Consider the following 20,357-nt stretch of genomic DNA (forward strand, 5'->3'; position numbering starts at 1 on the left):
TTGTTTTTCCCTCAGAGGGTCGTTAGTCTGTGGAATTCTCTTCCCCAGAGAGCAGTGGAGACAGGGTCATTGAATGTTTTTAAGGCTGAGTCAGATAGATTTTTGATTGACAAAGGGGTCAAAGGGTATAGGGGTTGACAGGAAAGTAGACTTGAGGGCACAATCAGATCAGCCATGATCTTATCAAATGGCAGAGAAGGCTCGAGGGGCTAAATGGCCCACTCCTGCTTCTAATTCATGATAAAACAGAATGTAAGGGTTACTAAAAGGAAGCAGGAAAGGAAACTTGCAAGGGATATCAAAATCAACACAAAACATTTTTACAATTATATTAAGCAAAAACGGGTGGTCAGGATCAATGAGAGTCTCCTGACACCTGATTACAGTGATATTATCAATGAAAGTAAGGAAATGGTGGACATGCTGAACATTGCATCAGTATTTACAGTAGAAGTGGTCAGTGTGCCATAAATCCCAAGGAATCAAATATTAAATCAGGGACAGGAATTCAACAAAATTAACTTAAGCAAAATAAAAGTAATGAAGAAAACAATAGCACTAAAGAGTGACAAATTCCCAGCATGGATTTGTAAAGAGTAGGTAATGCATGGTGAATCTGCCTGAATTTTTTGAAGAGGTGATTAAAGTGGAGGACAGGAATGTCAATGGGCATTATTTATACAGGCTTCCAGAAGGTATTTGATAAAACTCTTATAAAAGACTGTTACTAAAGTTAAAGGCAAATTATTGACCTGGTTAGGAAATTGGCTGAGCGACAAGAGAAAGAGTAAGGATAGTGAGCAGGTACTCTGATTGACAGGATGTGAATAGTGGTGTCCCACAAGGATCCACACTGAAGCGCTTGTAGAAGGATTTGGTACATTAAGGGAAGGGGCAATACTGGACCTGGTATTAGGGAATGAACCCGGCCAGGTGGTCGAAGTTTCAGTAGGGGAGCATTTTGGGAAAAGTGACCATAATTCAGTAAGTTTCAAGGTACTGGTGGATAAGGATAACAGGAATCCTCGGGTTAAGGTGCTTAATTGGGGGAAGGCTAATTATAACAATATTAGGCAGGAACTGAAGAATCTAGACTGGAGGCGGATGTTTGAGGGCAAATCAACAACTGACATGTGGGGGGCTTTCAAACGTCAGTTGATAAGAATTCAGGACCGGCATGTTGCTGCTAGGATGAAGGATAAGCATGGCAATTTTCAGGAACCATGGATAATGAAGGATATTGTGAGATTAGTCAAAAAGAAAAGGGAAGCATTCATAAGGGCTAGAAGGCTGGGAACAGATGAAGCCCGTGGAGAATATAAAGAAAGTAGGAAGAAACTTAAGCAAGGAGTCAGTTGGGCTAAAAGGGGTCATGAAAAGTCACTGACAACCAGGATTAAGGAAAATCCCAAGGCTTTTTATACATATGTAAAAAGCAAGAGGGTAGCCAGGGAAAGGGCAGGCCCACTCAGGGACAGAGATGGGAATCTGTGTGTGGAGCCAGAAGAAATGGGAGAGATACTAAATGAATACTTCTCATCAGTATTCCCCAAAGAGAAGGACTTAGCGGTCGATTTGTCTAGGGAAGAGTGTGTAGATAGCCTGGATCATGTTGAGATCAAAAAAGAGATGTTAGGCATCTTGAAGAATATTAAGGTGAATTCGTCCCCAGGGCCAGATGGGATCTACCCCAGAGTACTGAGGGAGGCAAAGGAGGAGATTGCTGGGGCCTTGACAGAAATCTTTGTATCCTCAGTGGCTACGGGTGAGGTCCCAGAGGACTGGGGAATGGCCAATGTTGTTCCATTGTTTAAGAAGGGTAGCAGGGATAATCCAGGAAATTACAGACCGGTGAGCCTTACATCAGTGGTAGGGAAATTATTGGAGAAGATTCTTTGTGAAAGGATTTACTACCATTTGGAAGCAAATGGGCGTATTAGTGAGAGGCAGCATGGTTTTGTGAAGGGGAGGTCGTGTCTCACTAACTTGATTGAGTTTTTCGAGGCAGTGACAAAGACGATCGACGATGGAAGGGCAGTAGATGTTATATACATGGATTTCAGTAAGGCCCTTGACAAGGTCCCTCACGGCAGACTGGTACAGAAGGCAAAGTCGCACGGGATCAGAGGTGAGCTGGCAAGATGGGTTGGCTTGGTCATAAAAGACAGAGGGTAGCAGTGGAAGGGTGCTTTTCTGAATGGAGAGCTGTGACTAGTGGAGTTCCGCAGGGATCAGTGCTGGGACCTTTGCTGTTTGTAGTATACATAAATGATTTGGAGGAAAATGTAACTGGGCTAATTAGTAAGTTTGCAGACGACACTAAGGTTGGAGGAGTTGCAGATAGTGAAGAGGATTGTCAAAGGATACAACGGGATATAGATCGGTTGGAGATTTGGGCGGAGAAATGGCAGATGGAGTTTAATCCGGACAAATGCGAGGTAATGCATTTTGGAAGGTCTAATATAGGCAGGAATTATACAGTAAATGGCAGAACCCTTAAGTGCATTGACGGGCAGAGGGATCTGGGTTTACAGGTCCACAGGTCACTGAAAGTGGCAACGCAGATGTTTAAGGTGGTCAGGAAGGCATATGGCATGCTTGCCTTCATTGGCAGGGGTATTGAGTATAAAAGCTGGGAAGTCATGCTGCAGCTGTATAGAACCTTGGTTAGGCCACACTTGGAATATTGCGTGCAATCCTGGTCACCACATTACCAAAAGGATATGGAGGCGTTGGAGAGGGTGCAGAGGAGGTTTACCAGGATGCTGCCTGGTCTGGAGGATATTAGCTATGAGGAGAGGTTGGAGAAACTCGGGTTGTTCTCACTAGAGCGACGGAGATTGAGGGGCGACTTGATAGAAGTTTACAAAATTATGAGTGGCACGGACAGAGTAGATAGTCAGAAGCTTTTTCCCAGGGTGGAAGAGTCAATTACTAGGGGACATAGATTTAAGGTGAGAGGAGAAAACTATAGAGGAGATCTGCGGGGCAAGTTTTTTACACAGTGGGTAGTGAGTGTCTGGAATTCGCTGCCAGAGGAGGTGGTGGATGCAGGAACGATAGTGGTATTTAAGAGGCAGCTTGACAAATACATGAATAGGATGGGAATAGAGGGATACGGACCCCGGAAGTGCACAATGTTTTAGTTGACGGGCAATATGATCGGTGCAGGTTTGGAAGGCCGAAGGGCCTGTTCCTGTGCTGTACTTTTTTTGTTCTTTGTATTAACAGTTAATCTGGGACTGAGTGCAGAACCGCCCACTGGTGATTTAAGAAGGCACCTTACCTCAGAGCTTAGGTCAGCAATCTAGAGAAGGGTAGCAACTTGTAAGGACCTAGCATGGAGCCCTCTCCATACCTGTACCCTCTACTGTAAATAAAGTTCAGTATTGTTAATAAAGACTTCTTTATAACTTCTACAAGACTGCTTAATGGTGTCTAAGCAGTGCATACCATGGGTTGCAACAACCTGACAAAATGGAGGCCTTATCTGTTCACTCTGTTCATCAGTGACTTAGACAAAGGGATGTAATCCTATATATCCAAATCATCCAATGGCTCAAAGGTCGACGGTCTTGTAAACAGTGTAGATGAAAGCCTAATATTATAAAGAGATGTTGGTAGATTAAGTGAATGGGAAAAATGTGGCTAATGGATTTCAGTGTAGGCAAATGTGAGGTCATCTACTTTGGACCTAAAAAGATTAGAACAGGGTACTTTCTAAATGGTGAAAAGTTACAAACAATGGCAATCCAAAGAGACTTGGGGATTCAGGTACACAAATCATTACAGTGTTCTGAAGAAGTACAGAAAATAATCAAAAAGTCTATATGGAATGCTGCCCTTTATAACTAAAGTAATAGAGTAAAAGTGAGTAGAAGTCTTCTTCAGGTCTACAAAGCCCTGGTTAACATCTCGAGTGCTGTGAGCAGTCCTAGGCACCACACCTTAGGAAGGATATACTGATGTCGGAGGTAGTGAAGCACAGGTTTGCAAGATGATATCTGGGCTCCATGAGGAGCTATAAGGAGAGATTAAACAAACTAGGAACAAAGGAACAAAGGGAGGCCATTTAGCCCCTCAAACCTGTTCTACCATTCAATGAGATCATGGTTGATATGCTACCTAACTGCATATACATGTTTTTGTCCCATACCCCTTAATATCTTTGGATGGTGAAAATCCATCAATTTCAGTTTTAAAATTAATAATTGATCTAGCACCAATTGACATCTGCAGAAGAGTGGCTACTTTGTGTAAAGAAGTGTTTCTTAATTTCACTCCTGAAAAGTCTGGCTCTAATTTCAGGCTATGTCCCTAGTCTTAGACTCCCCAGCTAATGGAAATAGTTTATTTCAAACTACCCTATGTATTCCTATTAATATCTTGAAAACTCTGATCAAATTACCCCTTAGCATTCTAAATTCCAGGGAACACAAGCCTAGTTTGTTTAATTTGTCCCCATCGTTTAAACCTTGGAGTCCACGTATCATTAAAGTAAATTGACCCTGCACTCTCTCCAAGGCTACTTGACCTCAGAGGCAATTAGGGTTTTATTTGCTAGGATGTATTCCTTTGGAACACAGGAGGCTGTAGGGGGATTCAGCTGATGTGTAAATGATTATGAGGGGCTGAGGTCAGTATGAGGCATGTGAGGAGCCAGGCGACTACATTGGAGTGAGACGGAAACCAAGTGAGTAGCGAATTAGGTTCACGTTGGAATACGGTGCACGGGGAAGAGAGGTGTGGTATACATAGCAATTATTTTATGTCAAGAACAGGAGCAGCTTAGCAGACACAGACCTGGGGATAAACCTCACCTTTGGAGAAGGAGCTAAGTTTGAAAAAAAATCGAGTGACCTCACAGGAAAATGGCAAATGCATTGGTTGGCAAGAAACTGCTGTTGAGGAGTGTCTTTAAATAGTTGTAAGTTAGAAAAGCATATTATTTTTAAAGAAGTAGCTACTTGGATTTGAGTAAGAGACATGAGGAATAAAGTTAAGACATGTCAGGGCAGCTTGGTCATGTGGTATGCATGTCCTGTAATATGTGGACACTGCTAGTGATCTAGATGACCACATGTGCAGGAAATGCTGCCAGCTGTAGAAACTTGAGCTCCAGGTTTAGGAGCTCAAGTGGCAGCTGAGGTTGCTGTGGTGCATCCATGAGGCTGAACACTACAGGGATTCAGAGCGCATTCAGAGCGGTGGTCACACTGCAGGTTAGGAGCATGAAGGCAGATAGGGAATGGGTGACCACCAGGCAGTCCAAAGGAACCAGGCAGGTAGTGCAGGAGTCTCCTGGGGTCCTGCTCACTAATCAGTTTTCTATTTTGGATACTGGTGAGGGTGTTGGCTCCTCAGAGGAGTGTAGTCAGAGCCAAGTTTGTGGTACCACGAGGGGCTAAGCTGTACAGGAGGGAGGAAAAAAAGGAAGAATAATAGTGATAAGGGATTAAGTAGTTAGAGGAACAGATAGGTGTTTCTGTGGCCATAGACATGACTCCAGGATGGTATGTTGTCTCCCTGGTGCCAGGGTCAAGGATGTCACCGAGCAGCTGCAGGACACTCTTCTGGGGGAGGATGAACAGCCAGAAGTCGTGGCCCACGTTGGCACAAATGACTTAGTTAGGAAGAGGGATGTGGTCCTGCAGACAGAATTTAAGGGGCTAGGTAGAAAATTAGCAAACAGGACCTCAAAAGTAGTCATCTCCGGATTACCCCCAGTGCCACATGGAGGCGGTGGCATAGTGCTATTGTCACTGGACTGGTAATCCAGAGACCCAGGGTAATGCTTTGGATAATATGGTGAAATTTGAATTCAATGAACATCTGGAATTAAAAGTCTAATGATGACCATGAAACCATTGCCAATTGTTCTAAAAACCCATCTGGTTCACCAATGCCCTTTAGGGAAGGAAATTGGCTTGCCCACACGTGACTCCAGGTCCACAGTAATGTGGTTGGCTCTTAAATACACTCTGAACAAGGGCAATTAGAGATGGGCAATAAATGCTGGCCTAGCCAGCGACGCCCACATCCCATGAATGTTAAGGCAGATGAATGTGTTGCTGGAAAGATGGTGCTGGAAAGATGGTGCAGAAGGGAGGGCTTTAGATTCCTAGGATACTGGGACTGGCTCTGGGGGAGATGGCACCTGTACAAGCCAGACAGGTTGCACTAGTGCTGCTGGGGGAGGCTTTAAACTTACTCAGCAGGGGTGTGGGAGAAAGTATTAGAAAGTAACATCAAGGTACACAAAATACTGGGAGAGACAGATAGCACTAGTACAGGGAATAGTAAGTTAATAGGTAGTGTTGGAGTAAGGGAGAAAGTCATGAATTCTAAATCAGGGTTATTGTGGATGTATGTGAATGCACAGAGTATAATAAATAAGATTGGGGAGTTACAGGCACATATTGCCATGTGGAAATATGATGTTGTGGTGATAACAGAAACTTGGCTCAAGGAAGTACAGAACTGGGTGTTCAATATTCCCAGGTACAAGATATTCAGAAAACATAGAAAAGGAGGAGGCGTGGTGGCATTGGTTAAGGAGAGCATTGCAGTGCTGGAGAAAGAGGATGTCCCAGAGGGTTTAAGGACAGAATCAATTTGGCTAGAGCTAAGGAACAAAAAAGATGCAATTACATTGTTTGGTGTAGTCTATAAGTCACCAACCAGTGGGAAGGATGTAAAGGACCAAATCTACGGGGAAATTACAGAGAGGTGCAAGCATTATAGAATAGTTATAATGGGGGACTTTAATTAGCTGAATATAGACTGAGATAGTGTTAGTATAAAGGGCAGAGAGGGGCAAGCATTCCTAGAGTGTGTTCAGGAGAATTTTCTACAGCAGTTTGTGTCCAGTCTAACAACAAAGGAGGCACTGCTAGACCTGGTTCTTGGAATTGAGGAGGGCCAAGTAGATCAAGTGTCAGTGAGGGAAAATTTAGAAGACAGTGATCATTGTATTGTACATTTTAGGTTGACAGTAGAAAAGGGCAATGGGCAATCCAGAGTAAGAATAATTAACTGGACAAGAGCCCACTTTTACGGGGCAAGAATGAAGCGGGGCCAGAGAGAGTGAAACCAAAGGTTGGTGGGAAAAGCTGTAGCTGAAAGTAGGCTACCTTCAAAGAAGAAATGGTTCGGGCACAGTCAAGGTATATTCCTTCAAAAAGGAAAGGTAGGACAAACAAATCCAGAGCTCCCTGGATGAAAAAGGAGATAGAAATTAAGATAAAGAAGAAAAAGCGTCAGGTAAAAAATACAATTGAGAACCAAGAGGAATACAGAATGTTTAGAGTGGAGGTGAAGAAGCAAATAAGAGAAGTGAAGAGGGATTATGAGAAAAGGCTAGCAGCTAACATAAAGGAGAATCCCAAAGCCTTCTTTAGGCGCATAAATAGTAAGAGGGCGGTAAAAAAAGGAGTAGGGCCGATAATGGGCCAAAAAGGAGATTTACACATGGAGGCAGGAGACACGGCTGAGGTGTTAAATGAATACTTTGCATCTGTCTTTATCAAGGAAGCAGATGCTGCCGAGGCCACGGTGACATAGGAGGAAACTCTATCACCAGATGGGTTCAAAGTTGACAAGGAAGTGGTATTGGATAAACTGTTGGTACTTAAAGTTGACAAGGCACCAGGACCAGATGAGATGCATCCAAGGATATTGAAAGAAGTGAGCATGGAAATTGCAGGGGCACTGGCCATAATCCTTCAGACTTCCCTCGACTCAGGGGAGGTGCTAGAAGTCTGGAGAATTGTAAGCGTTACACCCTTGTTCAAAAACGATTGTAAGGATAAGCCCAGCAATTACAGGTCAGTCAGCTTAACTTCATTGGTGGGGGAAACCTCTAGAAACAATTATTCGAGATAGAATTAATAGTGGCATGGAAAAACATAGGTTGATTAGGAAGAGTCAGCAAGGATTTCTTAAGGGAAAATCGTGCTTAACTAACTTGCTGAGTTTTTTGAAGAAGTAATGGAGAGGGTTGATGAGGATAATGCTGTTCATGTGGTGTACATGTTTTGTACATGTGCTTTCAAAAGGCATTCAATACGGTTCCACACAACAGACTTGAGAGAAAAGCTATAGCTCACGGAATAAAAGGGACAGTAGCAACGTGGATACAAAATTAGATGAGTAATAGGAAACAGCGAGTAATGGTTAATGGATATTTTTCGGGTGGGAGGAAGGGTTGTAATGGAGTTCCCCAGGGGTCACTATGGGATCCTTGCTTTTCCTGATATATATTAATGATATAGACCTTGGTGTGCAGGGGACAATTTCAAAGTTTGCGGATGATACAAAACTTGGAAGCATTGTAAACTGTGAGGAGGACAGTTTAGAACTTCAAAAGGACATAGACAAGTTGGTGGAGTGGGTAGATAGATGGCAGATGAAATTCAATACAGCGAAGTGTGAGGTGATTCATTTTGGTAGGAAGAACATGGGGAGACAATATAAAATAAAGGGTACAGCTTTAAAGCAGGAGCAGAGGGACCTAGGTGTATATGTGTATAGATCATTAAAGGTGGCAGGACAGGTGGACTGAGCAGTTAATAAAGCATACAGTATCCTGGGCACTATTAATCAGGGCATAGATTACAAGACCAAGGAGGTTATGCTCAACTTGTATAGGACACTAGTTCGACCTCAGCTGGAGTATTGTGTACAGTTCTGGGCACCACACTTTAGGATGGATGTGAACACATTGGAGAGAGTGCAGAAGAAGCTTACAAGAATGGTTCCAGCGATGAGAAACTTGAGTTATGAGGATAGATTGGAGAGGTTGGGATTGTTGTCCCCGAAGAGGAGAAGTCTAAGGGGAGATTTGATCGAAGTGTTCAAAATCATGAAGAGGCTGGACAAGGTAGATGGGGAGAAACTGTTCCCGCTCGTAAAGGGATCGAGATCAAGAGGGCACAGGTTTAAAATGATTTGCAAAAGAAGCAAATACGATATGAGAAAAAACTTTTTCACACAGCGAGTGGCTCGGGTCTGGGATGCACTGCTGGAAGTGTGGTGGAGGCAAGTTCAATCGAGGCATTCAAGAGGGCATTAGATGATTATTCAAATGGGAACAGTGTGTAAGGTCATGGGGAAAAGGCAGGAGAATGGCACTGAGTCATAATGCTTATTCAGAGAGCTGGTGCATGCATGGTGGGCCAAAAGGCCTCCTTCAGCACTGTAGCAATTCTGTAAGATAAAGTGGATAGGAAGAACTTATTTGCATTAGCAGAGTTCAATAAACAGGGAGCATAGATCTAAAATAATTGGTATAAAGAACTCAAGGGCATGGAGGAGAATTTTTTCATCCAGGTTCTGGAACTCACTGGCTGAAAGGGTGAGAGACAGAAACCCTTGTCACGTTTAAAACAAAAACATGGGTATGTACTTAAAGTGTCTTAGCCTTAGAGTTACAGACCATGAACTGGAAAGTGGGTTTAGGCTGGAAAGCTCTTCGTCAGCCAGCACAGATGTGCCAAATGGTCTCGTTCTGTGCTGTAAATGTTCTATGTTTCTATATATCAAGGCCATGTAGGAATGTTCGAGATTCTTGCTCCCTGTGTGGTCGAGAGCAGGGACTGTAGGGAGGATGAAAGGGTCGTGAATCTGTGGAATTCACTATCTCAGAGTGCAGTGGATGCTGGGATGCTGAATAAGTTTAAGGAGATAGACAGATTTTTAGTTAGTAATGGGTTGAAAGATTATGGGGAGAGGGCGGGAAATTGGAGTTGAGGCCGAAATGAGATCAGCCATGATCGTAATGAATGGCGGGGCAGGCTCGAGGGGCTGAATTGCCTACTCCTGCTCCTAGTTCTTATGTTCTTAAGTGAACCTTAGACTCTGCAATTCCACAAATGGAATACAAACATACGAACAAGGAGCAGGAGTAGGCCATTCAGCCCCTCGAGCCTACTCCACCATTTAATGAGATCATGGCCTGAAACCTGAAATCTGCATCCCACCTACTGCCGATCAACTGTCACACCCTTGCTTAGCAACAATCTATCCACTTCTGCCTTAAAAATATTCTGCTTCCAACGTCTTTTGAGGAAGAGAGTTCCAAAGACTCACGACCCTCTGAGTGAAAAACTTTCACCTCACTTGCTTTAAATGGACGACCCCTTATTCATAAGCACTGACCCCTAGTTCTAGATTCTCCCACAAGAGAAAACATCCTCTCCACATTCACCCTGTCAAGACCCCTCAGGGGCTTATATGTTTCAATCAAGTCGCCTCTTATTCTTCTAAACTCCAGCGGATACAAGCCTGGTCTGTCCAACCTTTCCTCAAAAAACAACCTGCCCATTCCAGGTAATAATCTGGTAAGCCTCCTCTGAACTGCTTCTTCCAACACATTTACATCTTTCCTTAAATAAGGTGACCAATACTGTACACAGTACTCCAGATGTGGTCTCACCAATGCCCAGTACAACTAAAGCACAACCTCCTTACTTTTGCATTCAATTCCCCTCACAATAAATGATAAAATTCTATTAGCTTTCCTAATTACTTGCTGTACCTGCATACTGGCCTTTTGTGATTCATGGACTAGGATACCCAGATCCCTCTGCACCTCAGAGCTCTGCAATCTCTCACCATTTAGATAATATGCTTCCCTTTTATTCTTCCTGCCAAAATGGACAATTTCACATTTTCCCACATTAATCTCCATCTACCAGATCTTTGCCCACTCACTTAACCTATTTATATTTATTTGTAGCCTCCTTATGTCCTCTTCACAATTTACTTTCCTAGTTACCTTTGTGTCATCAGTAAATTTTGCAACCATCCTGTAAATCACTTCATCCAAGTCATTTATATAAATTGTAAACAGTTGAGGTCCCAGCATCCCTGAGGCACACCATTCATTACACCTTGCCAACCTGCAAAAGACCTATTTATGCCTACTATCTGCTTCCTGTTAGGCAGCCAATCTTCTATCCATGCCAATATATTACCCCCTATACCATGAGCTTTTATTTTCCACAATAACCTTTGATATGGCACTTTATCAAATGCCTTCTGGAAATCTAAGTACAGTACATCCAGCAGTTCCCCTTTGTCCACAGCATATGTTACTGCCTCAAAGAACTCCATAAGTTGGTTAAACACAATTTCCCTTTCACTAAACCATATTGACTCCACCTGATGACCTTGAGCTTATCCAAGTGCCTTGCTATAACCCTGAAATTCTCGCCCTCAAGTAGCTGGAAATCCTTAGTCTTTGTGCTAACAATCAAATAGTTTGTCTAAGTCTTTGTGCTGACAATCAAATAGTTTGTGTGTTATTTCAGCTCAATTCATTCTAGGCTTGCTCGGCCATTTCAGGAAGCATTTAAGAGTCAACCACATTGCTATGGCTCGAGAGTCACATGTAGGCTAGAACAGGTAAGAAGAGCAGATTTCCTTCTCTAAAGGACATTAGTGAACCAGATGGGTTTTTTATGCCAATCAATGATAGTTTCAAGATCACCATCACTGAGACAAGCCTTCAATTCCATAGTTTCTTAATTAATTGAATTTAAATTCCACCAGGTGACATGATGGGATCTTAGCCCATATACCCAGAGCATTAGCCTGGGCCTCTAGAACATCGGTCCGGTGACATTACCACGACGCTATCATCTCCTCACTGCCATTTTAACAATTTCCAGTTTCCTGGCCCTAACCATCTCCACCTTGATCCCTCACTAGGACAGCCTGAGGACCTGCCACTTTTTCCTCAAATGGAGGTCCAACCAGTCCCAATCCACCAGCACCCTCCTCCACCTGGCTGAACTTATTCTCAGGTTTCAACAATTATTTGAACTCAAATCACTTTCCCCACATAAATATGGTTATGATGAGAACCCGCACAGGTCTTAGGTATGGCTGCCTTTTCATCAGAAATACTGTAACAATCTTTGTTCCAGTCCTACTTAAGTACGTTTCCTCACCTCTATTCCCAGTACATTGATAAATGGGTCAGTGCAGTTTCAACTGGAAAATGTCATTTGCTTCCAATTACCACCCCTCCCCTCATCTGCATACGGTCGACCTCTGGTTTTTCTCTTCCTTGACTTCTCTATTACTAATTCTGGGGATAGGCTATCAACCTACATCCATTATAAGCCCTTTGGCTCACAAAGCTACCTTGATTAGACTTCCTCCCACTTTGCTTCCTGGAAGGAAACTGTTCCATTCTCCCAGTTTCTCCATCTCCATTGCATTTGTTCTGACGATGCCAAGTTCCACATGAGTCCTTCCAACATGTCCTTCTTTATCCTCAACCAAGGACTCCCCATCAACACGGTTGACAAGGCCTCTTGAACGTGCCCATCCTGTTTCTCGCAGGTCTGCTCTTATCTTTTCCCCTCCCTGCCAGAACCACATTTCTCTTCCACCCCCACCAGCTTCCACATACAATGGATCATCCTCTGCTATTTCCACTACCACAAGCATGATACTACCACCAAACACCAAAAGGTACAGTTTCCTCCATGATTCCCTATTCCACTCCTAACTCACCCCTAACATTTCCTCGCCTTCTCGTGGCACCTTCCTATGAAAGCACAAGAGTTTCAGCACCTGCCCTCTAACCTCCTCCCTTCCAACTGTCCAAGGCCTAAACGCTTGTTCCAGGCAGAACAGTGATTTACTTGTGCCTCTTCCAATTTAGTATACTATATCTACTGCTCATTCATTCCCCTCCATACTAGGAAGACCAAAGGAGATTGGGTGACCGCCTCCATTCAGTTCACAAGAGCGACCCTGAACTTCCGGTCACCTGTCATTTTAATTGTCCCGCTCAGTCCCACTCTGACCTCTCTTCCTCTGCCTCCTACACTGTTCTGCTGAAGCCCAACATAAACTCAAGAAACAGCACCTCATCATTCAATTAGGTGTTGCGCCCGAAAGGCTTTATTTAACTATTTCAGTTAATAACCATTGCCCATATTTTTCGGACAACAGCTGATAGTAATAATTCTTCTATTTTCATTTAAATCTCATCTAGACCCATCTTTTGTTTCTTTATTTATCCCATTACTATATCTATTTGCCTTGCACACTCAATTCTTGCCTTTTAACCTCTTCTGTTTTCCACCCTATTCCTGTTTGTTCTTTCCTCCCATTTTCTCCTTTCACTGCCTCTGTACCTGCTTAAAACCAATTCTACATCCAACTTTATCAGTTCTAAAGAAAGATGTTTGGCCTGAAATGTTCACCCTGTTTCACTCTCCACAGATGCTGCCTGTTCCAAGTATTTTCAGCAATTTTTATTTCAGATTCCAAGCATCCACAGTATTTTGCTTTTGCATAATTACTCTCATGTTTAACAATGTCAAATTTATCTGGTGATTTGCCCAATGTACTTGTATAACCTTTCAGTTGCAATTTTGTTCTATCTTCACTTTCATTAAAGACAGAATTGGACCTTTACTATTGAAAAAGTCAATCCATTGACGGTGCAGTGAAAGACGATGAAGCAGAGCATGCTACTTTACCTGTTGCCGGTACACTGTAGTGTAACTCCATGTGCTGCATACAGGCCAGGGAGCTGTGGCACTGGCCTGTTTCGAAGATCAGATGCCTTCATAGGACATGAAGTAACCTGCTCAGAGCTGTCCATCCTTCCATCATACAAATCGTTCAGTACCATTTCACCTTGAAATTCAAAGAGTGGCGAGTCTGGCGGAGTGCTGGTTAAACTTTGCATTTCCACAGAGATGGTCTGTTCATTTGTAAGGGAAAAATATGAGGAATCAACAGAGCCAGAAGGCAGCGACATCCTATCTGCAGTGAATTTGAATGGTGGGGTACCCTGATGAACCCGTGGTGGAAGTGGTGGTCTGCTATCCACATTATCATGTGGTTCACATAAATTGAAACAGGCATCCCCTGGCTCAGATGCATCTACTTTCAGGTTTTTACTAACCGGAAATTTCTGCTGCACTTCAATCCCCTGCATTTGGGGAAATGGAATTTTGTTTTTTGAGTTAATCCCTCCATCAATGTTCACTGGGTCTGTATGGTCTGAAGTTAAGCCACCTTTAACAAACATCGTTCTCAGCTTTGATACAGAAACACTTCTTTCAGCTTCCTCGACTTCTCTATCACTAATTTTAATTGGGCTATGTAAAGTAAAGCCCCGATTATCACTCTCTAAATCAGAGTCTCTGGTTAACGATTTATCAGGACTTTTAGATACATTCGACGCATCTGCTTCCGGGAACACAGAGCTCAAATGTTTCAGTATTCTTTTACGATGTCCTGTTGGAACAATCCCAACCTGAAGAAGAATCTCATTGTTCAAATTTTTACAGTCCCCTACAGTGAAGTAACCAGATTGTTTGAAATGGTCAGCGTACTGCTCCAGATGAATGCTGATCAACCAGTCTGCGATATCGCCACCAGCCTCACTACATGACAGCATTGTGAGGATTTCACTCTCATTCCAGCCTCCACAATTTACAATTCACATAATCTTTTCTTTCTCCACCGCCCCCTAACATAAGCTCGATGCAGCCACTGGATTTCCTAGCCGGCTTGAAAATCGTCAGATGTGGAACTTCATATCGTAGTCAGAAGGGATATTTCTTCCTCCTCATGGTGTCACAGGCAAACAAGCAGCATTTTGCAGACCAAAACTAAAAGATTAGAAATGCAAATTAGTTAATTTATCACCAAGATTGAAGCATTAGCATAGGCCATTCAGCCTTTTGAGTCTGCTCCCCATTTTGTTAGTCATGGTAGTTTTTCTTTTAATTAATCTCTATTTCCCACTCGCTATTCATATCCCTTAATCCCAAATATCCACATTTATTTTAAACTCTTCACTTGATCTATGCTGTTAAGGGACAGTGCATTCCATATCTTCACTAGCCTTCTGTGTGAAGTGTTTTTCCATAAATTGTTACTGTCTAATGTCAAATTTTAAGGTCATGTTGCCTTCTTCTGAATTCTCCCACTACAGAGAAAATCATTCCATGTCCATCCTTCAAAGACTGACATCAAGTAAAGAAAAATAATGTTGAGAAATGCAGCTGGATCAAGTGAATGGGGTTTAAAATTACCTGGTAATCCTGGCAAATAAAATTCCAGAATGAGCTGTTAAAACTTGTTCTCCAGTCGATTTAGATTACAATGTCAAGGACACAAACTGAAATTGCAAACCTTTTTTCTCCTAAGAGCCTGCACTTAAAATGTTTTATAAACTCTATGGTTAAATAATCCAACCTGCACCCCCACCAAAAAAAATCATAACATGCCAGAGTTTCAGCTGATATACTTTCATTATCCGTTTGACTGACCAGGGACGCAGTAGGTGCACTATTACCACCAATTTTATGCCAAATAACCACAGATGTTCCTTACTTTAGTGGTACTGCTCTCTTCATTCAATACCCAACAGCTATTGTTCACTCACCTAGCTGTGGGCAGATAGTATTTCCAAGAACTGGTTGCGTTAGAAACTTACCTTTTTTTTAAAAACGCTCATTGGAAAACAGTAAGCATGATTTTTCCCGGCTCTTCAGAGACACTTAGTGCTGCAACTTATAACCACAATAACCTATTCCTCTACCTTATGGTATTTCAGGCCCTGAAGGAACCAACATGTAAATAAAGTAGGAGAATAAGGGCAATAATAAGGATATCATTTGTATTTTTTTTTCAGTTTGATACAAAATGGGTTTCTATATAGGTTCTATATGGTCAATGGGACTATTTTTGCAATAAAAGTTCCATTTGTAATATTTTGAAGATGACCAACCAACTAAAAAACTATGCATGTATTAATTTAGTATTGTTTTCATTTGTGATTAACATATTTAGGTAGAATGTCAATAAATAATGAGCAAAACAACGTTCAAATGGTTAGCTATGAGAAACAAACAACAGTCTAATAGGTGGTTTAACAGTGTTTTTCGGTCCTCTCTTCAATTCCCCTCCCAAAAAAATAGAGGACCCAAAGTCAAACTTTAAAAAATGCTTGCACTAATAACATTCCTCTAATAACATTCCTCTTCCTTTCAGATTATTTCTGCATATTAATTGTTAGCACATAGACGATTAAAATAAATCTATAGAGTAAACAATAACACACCTCCATGTGAATATAGTTAACCATAAGATGCCTGTGCCTGAAGTCCACTTTCTACTTTCCGGGGGGGAGGGCAGGGGGGAGAGGTGGTGGTGGTGGTAATGGTACTGTCACTGGACTAGTAATCCAGAAACCCAGGGTAATTCTCTGAGGACCCAGGTTCAAATCTCACCATGGCAGATGGTGGAATTTAAATTCAATAAAAAAAATCTGGAGTTTAAAGTCTAATGATGACCATGAAACCATTATCAATTATTGTAAAAAAAATCCATCTGGTTCACGAATGCCCTTAATGGGAAGGAAAGCTACTGCTCATACCTGGTCTGGCCTCCATGTGACTCCCAACCGGCAGCAATGTGGTTGACTCTTAAATGCCCACTGAAATTGCCTACCAACCAAGGGCAATAAATGCTAGCCAAGCCAGCAGCACTCACATCCCATGAACAATATTTTAAAAATTATTTAAGAGAAAGTTCAGTTTCACCTTAAAGCAAAATGGTGTCTCATAATTTCACTATGTATTCAGAACCCGCTGCACAAATGCTTTATCCATCCATCACTAGATCTGGCTGAAGTATATCAATGACCATCAGACCTCATTCTCCTCTACCAAAACCACTCATTACTCCAGAGTCATTCAAGAAAGCAGAGGTAAACACAGCTTCATTTCCTCCACTACCAACTGTCTCCTTAACCCTTTTTTGCCTTCTTCACATCCTCACCTCCATCCTTTAAAAAGTACCTGGATGAGCAGTTGGTACGTCATAACATTCAAGGCTATGGGCCAAGTGCTGGTAAATGGGATTAGGTAGGTCAGGTGTTTCTCACATGTCGGTGCAGACTCGATGGGCCGAAGGGCCTCTTCTGCACTGTGTGATTATGTGATTCTGAAAAAGCACTTCTTCTTGCACTTCTTCGTCACTAAGATGGAGACCATTTGGTTAAGTGCCTCTGCCACATGCCCTTTTTTTATCTTGTTTGCCAGCCACATCTCCCTCAAAGCTCTACCTGCCCTAGTCCTGAACCAGCATCATACTCAAGTTTTTCTCTCATCCCCCTCATACCCTTCCTGAGCTCATCTTATCTATGACACCAATCTTCTAGATGTTCAGCCCATCTAACACTAAATTACCGACCACCCAACTTCCCTTCCTCGTCCACATGATAACTGACATTGCAAAGATTTCCCCTCCTCAGATAATACCCCGGTCCCTTTTAAAGCTGCCGTCATCTGCCCCTTTTCAAAAAAAAAATACTTCCAATCCTCTATCCCTTCTCTAACCTCCTTGTGTTCTCAAAAGTTTCTGAATATGTTGTCACCTCCTGAATCCATGACCATGTCCATTTTTCCTGTAACTTCGCAACTGAATCACTGCAGCGAGGTTTCCATCCATGTCACAGTGCTGAAATAGCTTGACTCAAAGTAACAAATTTCATGTTCTGTAGCTAACCTTTCTGCAGTCTTTGACATGGCTATCCACACTATCCCCCTCCAAAACTTTGCACCCTCTCTCACTGGGTGGACTAGTTCCATTCTTATTGATTTAGTCATCCTGCAAAAGCTCCTCTTGCTGCTTCTGCACCGTTAACCCTAAAGTAACCCAAGCATCTATTCTTGGCGCCTTTCTTTCTTTCAACAACATTCTACACCCCGGCAAAAATCATCCAAAGAGAAGGATCAGATTCCACACGTGCACAAACAACACCCAGCTCTACCACTCCACTGTCTTTCTCAACCCCTCCACTGTTGGTGTTATCAGACCACTTGTCGAGCTTCTAGTCCTGGATGAGCCACAATTTCTTCCACTTAATAACAGAGAAGACTAAAGGTATAATCTTAGCTCCCACTTCACAAACTTGGTGTCATCTCCACAGGCTCCATGCCCCCCGCCCCTTGCCCTAACCCGGCCAACACTATATTCACAATCTTGGCACCTGCTAACTTGGTTTCCTATTTCATTCCACACCCTCTCCATCACAAAAACTGCCTACTCCCACCTCTGTAACACCGCCCCTCTCTGCCTCTACCTCAGTTCATCGGCTGAAATCCTCATCCATGCCTTTACTTACTTCCAGACTCACCTATTTCAATGCTCTCTTGGTTGGATTCCCATTCTCTATTCTCCATAAACTTCAGCTCATCTAAATGTCTACAGCCCACATCCAGCACCAAATCCTGCTCACTCTGACCCACATTGGCTTCCATTCCCTCAATGCCTCAAATTTATCATTTCCATTATGGAATCCATGGCTTCAACCCTCCCTATCTCCTACAGCCATATAGCCCTCAAGAGAATTCTACAGTCCCTCCAACTCTAACTTTTTTCCCCATCTCCCACTCTCTTCGCTTCACCATTGGTGGCTGTGCCTTCAGCCATCTAATCTTTACATTCTGGCATTCCTTCCCTCAAAATTTTTGCTGCTCTACCTCTCTTTTCACCTTCAAAATGCTCCTTAAACCCACCTCTTTGATCAAGCTTTTTTGTCAAACCTCTTAACATTTCAACCTTTACAATGGATAACCACTTTGGTGAAGTGCCCTCGAAGTGTTACTTTTGTGTTAGATGCGCTATATAAATGCAAGCTGTTGATGTTGGTCGGAGTATTTCATTCTAGTGCTCTTTAAATGGTCAGAATATAGGTTCACATCTTATAAACAGTATTTTATATTTATATGCTGCTACTGTGTAATGCTCATTTTAGCACAGCCAGAGTTAATGTTAAAAAAATTAAATATTTTCCCCTCCTCACGATCCCAGTACACTTTATATTTCTTTTTATACTCTTACAAGATGGGAGTGTCAAAGGCTATGTCAATATTGCCCATCCCTAATTACCCACGAGAGGTGGTGGTGAGCCGCAGTCCATGTCGTAAATACACACAGTGGTGTTAGGAAGGGAGTTCCAGGATTTTGATCCAGCAACAGTGAAGGAATGGCGATTTAGTATATGTACAAAAAACAGGTCTCAACAATTTCTGGGGAAGTTTTCAGTAAAAGGAAATTCTATTTTTATTCACTTCCTGCTCAGCATTTTTTTCTTTACAAACTGCTTTCTAGTAGTTTCACATTCACAAGATTAAATATTACTAAATGTTATTGCACTTCAAATGCTAAACTTTTAAACTTTCCCCTAATCACAGAATCACACAGTGTAGAAGAGGCCCATCGGCCCATCGAGTCTGCACAGACATGTGAGAAACACCTGACCTACCTACCTAATCCCATTTACCAGCATTTGGCCCACAGACTTGAATGTTACGACATGCCAAGTGCTCATCCAGGTATTTTTAAAGGATGTGAGTCAACCCGCCTCCAGGCAGTGCATTCCAGACCGTCACCACCCTCTGGGTAAAAAAGTTTTTCCTCACATCCCCCCTAAACCTCCTGCCCCTCACCTTGAACTTGAGTCCCATCGTGACTGACCCTTCTACTAAGGGGAGCAGCTGCTCCCTATCCACCCTGTCCATGCCCCTCATAATCTTGTACACCTCGATCGGGTCGCCCCTCAGTCTTCTCTGCTCCAACGAAAACAACTCAAGTCTATCCAACCTCGCTTCATAGCTTAAATGTTTCATCCCAGGCAACATCCTGGTGAATCTCCTCTGCACCCCCTCCAGTGCAACCACATCCTTCCTATAATGTGGCAACCAGAACTGCACACAGTACTCTAGCTGTGGCCTCACCAAGGTTCTATACAACTCCAACATGATCTCCCTACTTTTGTAATCTATGCCTCGATTGATAAAGGCAAGTGTCCCATATGCCTTTTTCAACACCCCACTGACATGTCTAATGCTGTCAATCTATCTTGCACATGAAGCCACTAACTAATGCTGGAGTACCATTCTCATTTCCAGCAACCTTCCAGTAATGAGCTTCTAATATCATTCAATGAATATATCAGTACCGAGTTGCTCAGGTGGATTAACAGGTAACTCTTGAGAAAATGCTCAGGTCTACAATGTTACATTTGGATTCTAATACATGCATTTCAGCTTGTTGTAACATTAGTGCATTTACTGCCCAATAAGATAAAATGTACTTGGCCCTCAAGACTGAAAAGTTAACCAATTGCTTAGTGTTTTTTTAATATTCTACATTAAAGCTCAAATCAAACTTCTACTATAGCTTACCAGCACCTATACCGCACATACTGGACTAAGCACCACATAATCAGCATTTTTTATCTTTAATTTTTGATCAATTTTCCAACAAAGAGGTTGATTTGAGTGATCTGGCAAATTTATATGAACCTA

At 42.5% G+C, this 20,357-nt stretch overlaps 1 protein-coding gene across 5 annotated transcripts in view; it reads right to left on the bottom strand.

The window, feature by feature from the left end:
• Positions 1 to 20,357, bottom strand: part of arap2 (ArfGAP with RhoGAP domain, ankyrin repeat and PH domain 2) — a 454,954-nt gene that overhangs the window by 388,824 nt on the left and 45,773 nt on the right. For 3 of the 5 annotated variants that reach the window (XM_078546079.1, XM_078546088.1, XM_078546071.1), the window contains exon 2: positions 13,503 to 14,645. The exons of the other annotated variants lie outside the window; for them this stretch is intronic. In XM_078546079.1, the coding sequence (XP_078402205.1) occupies positions 13,503 to 14,431 (929 nt within the window). In that variant the 5' untranslated portion in view covers positions 14,432 to 14,645. The remainder of the gene's footprint in view (positions 1 to 13,502; positions 14,646 to 20,357) is intronic. 5 annotated transcript variants of the gene reach the window in all.

Source organism: Cetorhinus maximus, chromosome 1, assembly GCF_964194155.1.
Source record: "Cetorhinus maximus chromosome 1, sCetMax3.hap1.1, whole genome shotgun sequence".
In the NCBI taxonomy this organism is placed as follows: Eukaryota; Metazoa; Chordata; class Chondrichthyes; order Lamniformes; family Cetorhinidae; genus Cetorhinus; species Cetorhinus maximus.